General features: G+C 40.5%; 1 protein-coding gene across 11 annotated transcripts in view; it reads left to right on the plus strand.

The window, feature by feature from the left end:
• Nucleotides 1–12,539, plus strand: part of WNK1 (WNK lysine deficient protein kinase 1) — a 117,727-nt gene that overhangs the window by 50,522 nt on the left and 54,666 nt on the right. For all 11 annotated transcript variants that reach the window (XM_035127436.2, XM_060279974.1, XM_060279975.1 and 8 more), the window contains exon 4: nt 1,151–1,308. In XM_035127436.2, the coding sequence (XP_034983327.1) occupies nt 1,151–1,308 (158 nt within the window). The remainder of the gene's footprint in view (nt 1–1,150; nt 1,309–12,539) is intronic.

Below are 12,539 nucleotides of genomic sequence, written 5' to 3' on the forward strand. Positions count from 1 at the left end.
AAAGGGGAGAATATTCAGTGGGAAATGACCAACTTCCTTAATATAGCAGTCTCTTTTCCATATGTTATGATCAACTTTCAATTGGAAAACTGCCATATTTTTTTGAACAATTGAATTAGTATGCTCCCTTTCAGTTAAGGCTGGAACACCATTGAATCATGGGAAGATGGATAGGGAAGTAAAAAGTGATTGATTGGTAAATTTGCATACAATCTGGTTTGTTTGCAGGAAATAATTCTCTGCTTATTGGTATAATTTCTGGCTCTTACATATCTCTGATTCATATAGTGCAGATTTCTGTCAAATGGAAGGGTGCATTGGTTTGATACATCAGGGATAATACACCTCCTACAAATTGATTTTAAAATTAGGATTTATTGAATCTCGCCCTCTGTGCCTATAACTCAATCTCTCTATATTTCTGAGTATTTTTGCCTGTAGGATGTCCCTCACTATTTCCTGTATCTGCAGTAGGCCTATAAAATGTACTGCAGGTGAAATGGTAAGTATGTAAAAAGGGCTCTGGTGAGTGGCCTTTGCAGAACATTTTTGAAAAATTAATTTTAAAGCAGCCTTTATTCATAAACACAGGGTTTTTCATTGCAAGGCTTTGTTTAAAGTGACACTAAACAGAAGTAAATGGAGTGTTACGGGTCAGAGACTAGCTGTGGACTCTTTCCAGTACTAATTTTTTACAGCAGAGGGCAGGCAGGTATGCTGAAACAAGCCTCATACCTCCTTTCTCACAAGGAGGAAAGGTAAGTGTGTCTAACAAGTATTTGGTTTGTAGTCTAGCTAGTCTCTTACTTAATTTTTCTCCATTTATCTTCAACCCGAGATTCAATCATATACCATTATGACTAAAATCTTCATATGTTCCCCCTGATTCTGTTCTATTATAATATATATAAATGGTGAACATAGAAACCTTTAACTGTTGGTTCCTCACTTCTTGCAAAGGCCTTGCAATGGAAGACCCATGGGATACGTTGATGAAACAGAGTGACTGAGGGTGTCCTCCCTCTTCTTTTTGCTTCCACTTCTTCTTTTCTCACAGGTCTACCCGTCTACTCCCTTCTGCGGTGAGTAACGCCAGCAGCCTCTGCTCGCTTTGAGACATTTAGAGTCTGAATCGTTCTTTTAATTTAAGGTACCCCAGAGTTCATGGCACCCGAGATGTATGAGGAGAAATACGATGAATCCGTTGATGTATATGCTTTTGGGATGTGTATGCTTGAGATGGCTACGTCTGAATATCCTTATTCTGAGTGTCAAAATGCTGCACAGATCTACCGTCGAGTGACCAGCGTAAGTCTCCTATAACCCTCTACAATTGTAGAGCTCCTACCACAGCTAACAAAAGATGTCTTCCCTCAGTGCTAGAGGATGGGTAGCTTTGCAGGAGAGAAAAAGAAAAGAAAGCACATACTTGGGAAAATGTGGAAGCTCTCTTTCCTAGCTCTACATGAAATGCAAGAGGTTGAATGCTGCAAAGAGGAAGAGCCCACACTTAAAGCTCAGGTAGAAATCAGTTATTTAATCCTACTGTTCATTGGCACTCCTTCAGGAAAAGTTGCATAACCAGGTACTGTACCAAACTAATATTGGATATTGGTGGAAATCTTTTGACCCTGTCAGTTTTTTCTTTATTACAAAACATTAAATTCAACATTAGCTCTTGATCTGAACAAATATGTTACAGATCGAAACAATTATAGGCATGTGTTGCTTAACTAGGATTCTAAATACTTGTTTATACAAGCTGTAAGTAAAAGTTTAAAATACTTTTGCCCTACCATTCAAGGAAAGATTATTTTCCGTTGGTGTCCAGTAGAAATATACTCATTCCTGTTTCAAGTCTTGGCAAGCTTGCACAAATATAGCTAAAGCTACCGTCCTCATAGGAGCGATAAACAGACTGGGGTAAGCTTGAGGTTTGTGGGGGGTGCAAAAAAATTTAAAGCAAAAAACCTTTAAGTGGGGGGAAGAAGCTCCCCTCCAATAAACAACACCCAGGGAGAATTCAATGGCTATAAAGATCATTAGTAAAATCCAAGATGGTAATGTAGCTGAGATTGAGCACAAGTGTTTCCACCAGGTCCATGAAGATGGGGGAGGGCAGCTGGGTACATTTTTCTCCGGGCCCTGGAGGGCTAAGCTGACTAGGGGGGCAACCTTGGACCAGCTGCTTTTTTGTTTTTGAGTTTATAACTATAACAAGACTCCCACTCCAGGCCTCAGATAAGCTCTGCATGGGGCTGGTTTCCACCCCATGTTTTCCCCCAATTGGTGGGAACCAAAATGGAGAAAACTACCCACACTTAGAAGCTTCACTGATGTGCGTCTGCATGACTCATTGTTCTATATTTGCACTCCTTAGAACAGTGACTCGAGCAGAAATACCCAGGAGATGGCCTCCTTTGAGTGTGGCAAATTCATAGCCTTGCACATGAATAGGGAATCTTTCTGAGTTCAGTAGTGAAGTGTGCCTATCATATTCAGGGGGAAATAGTGTGTCTCCACAATTAGTACACTTCGGAGGAAAATTGATGAAAATGGATGCGAGATTCAGCCTGTTTTCAGTTCAGTTCAATAAACAGTGCCTTTGATATTAACTCATCGTATTAGAAAATAATTTATCAGAGCACCAACCAGTGCCAGTTGAGATAATCCCTCTGGGAAGGAGCTGCTTCTCTCAGTGCAGCAGCACTATCACAGGCAGCAGATTTTTTCCATTTCAGTCACAAAGGAGGTTGGAGTTAAGGCTAGTCAGCTGGTCTCACCTAGGCCTGGGTGGGACATGCACTCCCTTGCAAACAGAGCCTTTGAATTATTCTGGCCTTTTCTTCCTTGTTGGTTACTTGACTGCAGCTGCCTCCCTGAGCCACCTATAGGATGTTGCATCCCCCCACTTCAAACTCCTTCTCAAAAGTCTACCTTTTCTAGGAAGCCTTTGACACAACCACATTATCTATGGAAGCTAAGCCTAAGTGCAAATGAATTTAATACATTTTTCTACTTCCTCCCTCTATTGTTTTGCTTGTGTGGGATTTTAAACTTCTTGGGGCAGGGACCCAGCTGTCTTTTTCCTCTGTAAAGCACCATGCACACTGATGACACTGTGTGCAAGCCTACCTTTTAAAATAATAAACCGAATAGAATGCAATGATCTTTATTAAAGTCTGTATTTATATTCTTTCTTTTAGCTGATGTTTTGTAGTACTGAAATTTTAACTCTGAAAATTGGTGTCTCTCATGTTGGTGACTTCAAGACTCCAGTGAGCAGCATCTTATTTTGATGGTGGGGTAGCCTAGGGGTTTGGCTCCCCACACCCTCCCCACCTTCACCCTAGAGTGGAATTTCCCTTGTTGCCCTCATCAGAGGGCTATGAAATGTGCACTAAAGTGGGATACATTTGGACACACTCTGGGACCTTAGGGGTAAGGTTGGGTGATTAATAATAATAATAATAGAGTGGATGTAATTGTGCAGAGCAGAGGGAAAGCTTTGTTTGGTATATTGGGGCAAGTTGGAAAGGGGAACACCAAGCCTTGTATGCAGGCCAAATTTGGTTCAGGGTGGCATACACATTGCAGATTTAGGCATACCAGTAACCCACAACATGAAGGGTCAAGTTAGAAAAGAAAATCAGAGACTATAATCCCAACACTTTAAAGGTCAGTTTTGGTACTGACCTTAAAAGCCCTAAACAGCCTCGGTCCTGTATACCTGAAGGAGCGTCTCCACCCCCACCATTCAGCCCGGACACTGAGATCCAGCACCGAGGGCCTTCTGGTGGTTCCCTCATTGCGAGAAGTGAGGTTACAGGGAACCAGACAGAGGGCCTTCTCAGTAGTGGCACCCACCCTGTGGAATGCCCTCCCAGCAGATGTCAAGGCAATAAGTAACTATTTTACTTTCAGAAGACAACTGAAGGCGGCCCTGTTTAGGGAAGTTTTTAATGTTTGATGCTATACTGTTTTTAATATTCGGTTGGAAGCCGCCCAGAGTGGCTGGGGAAACCCAGCCAGATGGGTGGGGTATAAATAAATTATTATTATTATTATTATTATTATTATTATTTCATTCACTTTTGCCTTTTAAATTCATTCATAGGAAGTAGTGTTTCTGTAACGTTCCTGAAAAAAGGAATGGTGCTATTGGGTTTACAACTGAGCAGGGCAAAAAGCTATTAAAGTTCAGCAGAAACTGTTTAAGGGAAACCAACTTCATTATTCACATGAGCTAAATAAAGAGAACCAAAAGCAAGACAAAACTACCAGTAATGCAGTTTCAGAAATCAGGATAGTTATTGTTTCCCCTTTACTTTGTCTTGCCTCTCTACATGAGTGTTTGTATGTCAAATAGCAAAGATCTGAAGATCAGAAATCAGACTTGTAACTGTACAGGCAAAATTAATTTATTTTAATCCTTTGTGAATACAATGAGTAATACAACTTCCAAGCTACTCCAGAAGTATGCAGAGCTCCTGGGGCTTAAATGTTAGGTATGCTGGCCTCCTGTATTTCCATACAAATGTGTGTAAAAGATCCAGGTTTATTGCTAATTCCCCAAGGCTACACTAAATACTTAACCACGAATGGATACAAGTTGTTTTGGAGTTTGGTACTTGTTAAAGGACAAACTGTCCTTGAGTTTCCTGCATCTTTTTTAACCTTTCAAACCTCTGCATGGAAGCTGTTTTTGAACGTCAGGCTAAACCATAGTTTAGCATGAAGTGAATGAGCCTAGGTGATCCTCAGGCTTGTATTTGCCTCTTCTCTCACTCAGCTGGGCAGAGGTTTGAAAGTTTTGGCTTAACTAGTTTGTTCCATCCAATCTGGTAAACATTAATGTTCCTTGAAACAAGTTGGCTTTGTTTCAAACATTAAGCAGTTTGTTGATCTGGATGAAGTGACAAATAATGATGAAGTGGTAGCATCTGACTACTCTCAGCTGTGTGGAGGAGGGGAGAGATCATGTATGTGTGAGACTAAGCTTGCTCATGTCACTTAAACTACAGTATAGTGTAGGAGTGTGGAATTTGTGCTACTCCAAAGTAGCTGGACTGTCAATTCCCATCAGCCCAAGCTATCATGGTTAATGGTAAAGGATGATGGGTGTTGTAGTCTAGCAATATCTGGAGTGCCACAGGTTCCCCATGCCTGGTTCAGCACAATGTCCAAACTTGGCCTGAGTCTGTTATATGGGACTAGCATTTTTGTTTCATAGCTCTTCTGGTGATGCAGGTTTTTCTGTATTTGCTATAGGGTTGTTTGGTACAATTCAGCATTAATTGGTTCAGTGTTTTAGATATTGCCCTGAATTTCCAGATAAGAGTGCTCCTTTCCACAGACTATGTGTGGAAAATAAGGTAGATTCAGATAATTGGAGTGATTTCAGTGATTCCAAGGTTTCGATAATTGTATGAAGTTATCTTCAATTGTTCACATGGGCAATAGGTTGTATTTATGGACAACCTAATATATACATAGAATTGTAGAATCATATCTTAAAATAACACATCTGTCTTAAAATGTTAGGCTTTATGTTTAAGTTCTAGGATTCATTCATTAAGAACCTTGTTATTTGAGATTTTCATCCCAATATTATGGATGTTTGCTCAGGAGGAAATCCCATTAAGTTCAGGAAGACTCCAGTAACTACCTCACAGAACTAGTCAAGGAGGATACTGTTGTCAGTGGTATCAAAAATTATCAACAGATTGAAAAGCAGGAGCCAGAGATGCATTCTCCTTGCCCTGCTCTTGGTACAGGTCATCAGGGCAACACAGGCTGATTTAGTCACCAAATCAGGCCTGATTCCAGATAGAACTGGATCCAGATAGTTTGTATTCAAACACTGCTTCTCCCTATATGAACCGACTCAAACCATGCTAACATCATCTGAAGCCCTTCTCCGTGTGTTTCTTCCATGAGAGGTATGGAGCGTGGCAACATGAGGACAGGCCTTTTCTGCAGTGGCTCCCTGTTTTGTGGAATGCTGTTCCCAGGAGGCTCATCTGGTGCCTTCTTTACATACTTGTAGGTGCCAGATGAAAACGTTTCTCTGTAACCAGACCATTGGCTGATTAAACAATCTATGACCTTTTAAATGTTTTTGTGGAGGGGGGCGTTATGGGTTTGTTTTCTTTTTCTCGCTATGTATTTTGTGTTATCATTTTGTATTTTTTGCTGTAAACTGCCCTATGATCTATGAAGTGTGGTATACAAATTAAACAAAAACCAAAATGAACAAACAAAATATCCTGCAGCTCCTCTGCCACCACCTTGCCCAAGAAGCGAGTATTGGTGACCAGGTGGTACTTACTGTAAACCTCTTCAAGAGTGAATGTGCCACTGCTTTTTTAAGGCCAGCAAGCCCCACTTCATTGCACAGTGGCATGATCTCCACACCCTGGACTGACCTGATCAGCCCCCCACCCCCACCCCACCTGGCTTTCATCAGCCAGAATGGATAGCGTTCAAGAGAGCTTGTTCCATCATTTCAAGAGTAATGGCCACCTTCGCAGTTGACTTTGAAGAGCCAAAGGGCTCTAGTTCAGTGGGGTTTTTAAAAAAATGAAACACTGCATAGGTCTATGGCAGTTTTAAATTATTTAATGGTGGCCTAAACATGTTGAGTGTGTTTTGCTCCTGATGGTTCTTGAATCTGTACTATATAAAGAGACCATCTTATCTATTATGCTATTCCACTTTGTTATTATAGCACTGAATTTTGTTATTGACCCATGTCCTCATTGAACTTAGGGCCAAGACAGTTAATATTTAAATGTGTGAATGCATTTAACTTGCTGACTTCCCTCCCCCTCCCATAAGGTGCCATTAATGCCAATACCTGCTTCATTGGTACTGCAATGTTTGTGGAGAAGAATTAAATCTCTCCTCCCGATATTCTGCAGTTGTGATCTCCCTGTGTCTTTAAAAACTGTTTTTAAAAGTTTGTCATCATGAATTTAATGTTTTGTCTAGCTTGACTGTTGGCCGTTTTTTTAGTACATGTTTGCCCATATAATGCCACTGATTGTCTAGGAATGAAACTGGGCTGAATATATTTAATCTGGTTTTTTAGAATGATCAGTTCCCGCATGCGTTTTCCCCACTTAATGCAAACAGCTATCACAGATGAAACATTATAGATGGAGCTTCCGTATGACTGTACTTTCTAGGGAGGAAGTTCACACATTTATCTGCAAGTCAACTGACAAATCATCACAGGACTAGTTCATGTGCATTTTTAAAGTTTCTACCCCCTACATTCAGTTCTAGCAATCAAAATAAACCGTTAATCTGTCTATTTAGTGGGGCTTTATAAGGTAGCATAGTGCATTTCATGCATCCAAGCAACACATTAATGAAAGTACTGGGTAGCTGCTGTAAAGTGTTGAAATAGGTTTGGTCTGTGGAGTCAAAGATGTGTAGGAGATCCTAAAGTGGAACTATATTTGAGACTTGCCTGTCTCTACACTGCATGAAGGTAACCTCCCTCTGAACAAAATTACTGTAACCAATTCATAAACTGATTTGTGAATCCTCAGGGATCTGCTGATGATTACCTGTTTGATTACTTGGATTTACTAGGCTAGGATATAATAATCCAAACACCAGGAAAGTAATTTCAGATTCACTCCAGGGCCAGATCCACATTGCAGCCCTTTGCCTTTCTGAGGCAGCAGTGTGCCAGGATTAGTGCATTAGAAAGAGGGCGGATCTACATGACATTTGAAAGGTTGTCACCCCCACCCACCCTGGGGCCATGCAAGTGCCTGTGTGCATTTGGGTAGATGGCCATGCACAGACACTGCACCATTTGTCTTCAGTCATGAGCAGTACAGGATCTGCATCCTGCTCCAGCCCCAGTGGTCCCTGAAGTGGACTCCAACCAAGGTTCACAATGTGATCTCACAGAGTATAATTCCCAGAATGGAACTGAAATGTCCCAAGACCTTTCAGAGAGAGAGAGAGAGAGAGAGAGATGGGGGTTGGGTTAGAGGCAGAGGCAGAAGCAGCCAGCTATCAGAGGAATTCAGTGCCTGCTTCATAAGCACTGTTCCACATCATCGCTGATCTTCCTTCCACTTTCCACTGTGTATTACACTACCGGTTGACCCCACTCACTACTTCATCCTTCACTGTTTGTCTCCTCTCATGTTTACGCCTAATTCCCCCTTTCACATACTGACTCCAGCATGGCAACAAGTTCAGCCCACCCTCTGGATATGTTTAAGGAAGCACAATGACTAGCAGTGTTAATTAGTGAGAACTACCAGTATATTGGATTTATGAAGATGCACATTGTGAAGTAACTACACACACACACACACACACACACACACACACACACACAATATCATAATATGGCTATTCAATTGATAGGAATAAACTGGAGAACAAAACTTCCCAGACATACACTGGAAAGTCAAAGATGGGGATGAAGGTGGGGAAGGAGAGTCAAACTGGTTGTGCAGGATCAAAGCTGTTATGATGAAGACAGTACTGCAGTTCTGGTTCACAAAATGTGGACTATGGTAGTAAAATTCAGTATCTCTAAAGCATGGAAAGTATTCTGAGAAATCCTGACATAAAATGTGTTTATACCACTAAGTAGGGGTGAGCATTGTGTGCATTACTAGGGCATAGCAAGCTGTAATACTGATAAGGAGAAAAAAACCATAATTTGGATTAGATATTGGTATTTAAAATTGAAGTTTAGCTGGGCAAGCTATATAGTCAGGAATGAAGTGGTTAAGCATGGATTGGGGAACATAACAGAAATTTGCATTTCATAAGATGCTTGGAGTAAATTAAATTACCTTGCCTAGTATTGCCTCAGGGTTGGGAGGAAGGGGTTAACTTTATTTTCCATTAGGATCATGAGTTCTTCTAACATTTCCTTTAATGGTTTGTAGCAGCCTACATCTAGCTCAAACCAGTACTGAAATAGCTTAGTAAAAAAGTAATAGAGATTTTTTCAAAGTACCTTGCAGCTTGACTCTAGAGTTCATGGGCCAACATAATTAATGACAAAGTCTAAAAGAAGATTAAAGCAATTAGAGTAAAATTCCTTTCAGACTCTATTGTTAATCCCCTTGTTTGGGGGAAATCCTAAATACCGTTATCAGCTATCATAACTTTCTTAGCACTTCCATGTAGGAAACTGCATGTAAATTGTGCACAAATAGTTGTGTGTGATCTCACGGGAGGGCAGTAGCCATGGGTTGTGGCTTCCTGATATGGATACACAGTGACACAGATGCATATTCAATTAACTACATGTGATCTCAATGTGGTCTTGCATGAATTTCTTGTATATCTAAAATTGGAAAAAGTTCCCAATCTTCTTACAATCCGTCCCCTCCCTTAGCAGTCCCGCTGGCACAGCCACTCTTCTATCTTTTCTATGAAACCTGCCACTGTTATGCACCAACATGGTATCTTAGCAGACTGGTGTCTTTTCTGTAGAAAAGCTTGGGTTGCTTTGTGGCTATTCTCATCTGAATACCAGTTTAAATGGGCATGTGATGAGTCAGTGTGGAAAAGTAATGTCATGTTTTGTTTTGCCCAGTAGCTTGGGAAGTACAAGGGACTAACTTAGAGTGTATTAAAGGTGCTCTCCAGCTTTGGTAGAGGTAGCTGATGTTCTCAGTTATATTCAGAATTCAAAATTAGCTGGGCCTTTTGCAACTGGATGGAGATGTCCAGGAGCCACCCTTGGCGCCTAGCATCTCCACCTGTCTGGGTGTAGTCAGCTGGTCTGCCGGGCACAGCAGTAGCAAAAGACACCTGTCTTTTGTTTGCGGCACTACACCTGGCAAACACCTGATTCGCCCAGCAGCACAGCAGCAAAAGATGTGGTAACAAAAGATGTTACTCTGCAGACCCCTGATCTGCCTGGCAGCATTTTTTATTTTTTGCTGCAGGGCTGCCTGGTCTGGTAGTGGGGCAGCCCCCTCCCCCCAAATGGTGTTTAGACATTTTGTTTTGGTGTCCACAACCTAGATCCCAGGAGCCACAAGGCTCCTAGCATTCCTATCCCAGTTTCTAACAATGGAATTGTAGTGCTACATGTGGTTTCCTTGTAAAACTTTTCAACAGTCCATAAGATGATTAGAAAAAGAGCAAAATGTAGAGGCATAGGTAAAAGCAGGGACATAGTTCCATTATTTGCTCCCAGTGCGGAGTAAAATTAGAAAAGGATTGTTGAACTTCTATTCTGGGTTTTGCAAAAGAAGATGCCAATTTGCCTGAAATAGCAGGGAAGGACGAAATGGGAGGAGCCGTAAGAAGGTTTACCTGTTCCATGGCATTTATTATTGCTGTGTGTCAAGGGGCTTGGCCAGTGGAAAACAGAGTTCTGATTTCTACAGGCTGACACAGGATGAGGGAAGGCAAAACAGTAGAGGAGAAGACTATGCTTCCTTCGAAGCTTTATCCCTGCTTTCCTTCTGCTGTGCGTTAAGTGTGGACTTTAACAGTCCTTTCTCCTTTTGTGTGCACAAGTCTCTCAGCATATTTGTCTGAGTCTCCTAATGGATCTTTCCAAGAGAGATTTTTGCCCAGTGTTTGTCATCATAAATTCACGTTGTTGTTGTTCTCACACAGACTGTGGTAAAGAGGTAAGAATTTCAGTTATACTAGCTTGCATTCATTTAAGTCATATGATGGGAAATAGGGGGTCATGGTGCTTCTGTAGAGAATTCTATATAGATGTTCTATAACTACTTTCATATGTTGGGTGCTATGCAGTAGCAGTCCTGACTCCAAAATATTAAGTATCTGGACTTTAGTATGGATATAATGGTTTTAGTGCAAATTAATTGGAGAAAGGACAGTTGAGACTCAGGTTTTGTGTGGATCTGGTTAGGAATTATGTTCTCCATGTGCATGGAAAATAATGTTGGCACAGTTACTTAGATAATGCCTGGAAATCTAGATCCAGTACTAGGGCTTTCTAGGGCTTTCTGACTGGGATGAACAAACACATCGGCAAACTGTGCAGAAGAGGGGACAAAGGAATACATCAAGTATCTTAGGTCATATACTAGATATGGGTTCTTGAATAAGTCTTCTCATACACCAAGTGAAGGACACATGGGGCCCAACCACCACTGTGCACAAAATGCAGGTTTGTCTCTGTAAGAATGAAAGGTAATCAAAAGTTTCAGTTAATGTAATTTAATGGTGGTGTGGTGGTGCCTGCCTTGTGCGGTTGGAAGGAATAGGAATGTTTCAACTGACCAATGTAAGTTGATTACACTTGACAAAGATATGGCGTATTCAGCACTCTTATTTTGATAAGTGCTGTGTTAACCTATGCCACTTTAATACAGATACTATATTCTGGTGCTTGGTTGAGCAGTTAAGAATTTATTTTTGGCTCTGAAGTTGCCTTTCAGCATATCGTTCACTTGCCATTTTGAACTGCTGTGAAAGAAAGCTTAGTGCAAATATATTAACCCAGTTTTTCAACACAAGTAGTGTGAAAGAGAGCTATACTCACTTGATTCTAAAATGCTTTAAAATAGTTAAACAGAAAAATGTATATAAGTGACAGAGTAGGCTATACTATAAATTGGCATGTAATAGCAAGCAGGAACTTCTGCAAAAACAGTGCAAAGGCAGAAAATACTTAATCTAGGGGATTGCCTTGAGAGGAGGAAATGTCGTAATTATCCAGTGTACCACTTAATGTACTTGGAAACTAGTTGATGAAAGAGGAAGGTCTGATTCACTTCCGACTTCCTTCATCCTGTTCCATGAATGCTCACTCTGGTGACTTTGGTTTCAATGTCTTGCTTCTTAGCCACTACACTATATTAGCTCAAAGATATGCAGAGTTTTTCTGATTATCTTTTGTTATGATTGATATCTTTAATATATGCAAAGCTGGTATGACTTTGAGAATGGAATAAAGTATTTGCATTATTTAATACGAAATAATTGTATATCAATGACAGTGTATAGTGCCAAATAGTAAACTTCTTAAACTGAAACATTAAGTTCAAAAGAGATATTAACCTAAAACAACAACAACAACAACAACTTGAAACTTCTGTTGAAGTTGAAACTTTCAATGGAAGTATTAAGTGTTCCAAACGATTTTCAAGTAAACTGGCCTTTATTGTTATTAGTGAGTATACTTCTGTTTACTGTATGCTAATACAATACTGCACATAGGTTCACAAAGATTATCAGCCCACAAGTTGTTACTAATCCTATGGTGGTCATTTAAGGTAGGTATAAAATAATAATAAACAAGCAACTTTATATCTGTCAATCCCAATCACATGCCATTGTTCTTGAGCTCTCATCATCCCTCACCATTGCCCTTGCTGACTGGGGCTAATGGGATTTGTAGTGGAAAACATCTGGAAGGCAGCTAGTTGGGGAAGGCTGATTTAAACCTTACCTGTCTAGTCATCTAGATACAACTCTGTAAGCACAGAATAAATAAGACCAAGTAGTTTGGAAGAATGTGCTAATATCTAACTGTGTGTCTCTTGCCTATAATAAGTCAT

This window comes from Zootoca vivipara, chromosome 10 (genome assembly GCF_963506605.1).
Source record: "Zootoca vivipara chromosome 10, rZooViv1.1, whole genome shotgun sequence".
Classification (NCBI taxonomy): domain Eukaryota; kingdom Metazoa; phylum Chordata; class Lepidosauria; order Squamata; family Lacertidae; genus Zootoca; species Zootoca vivipara.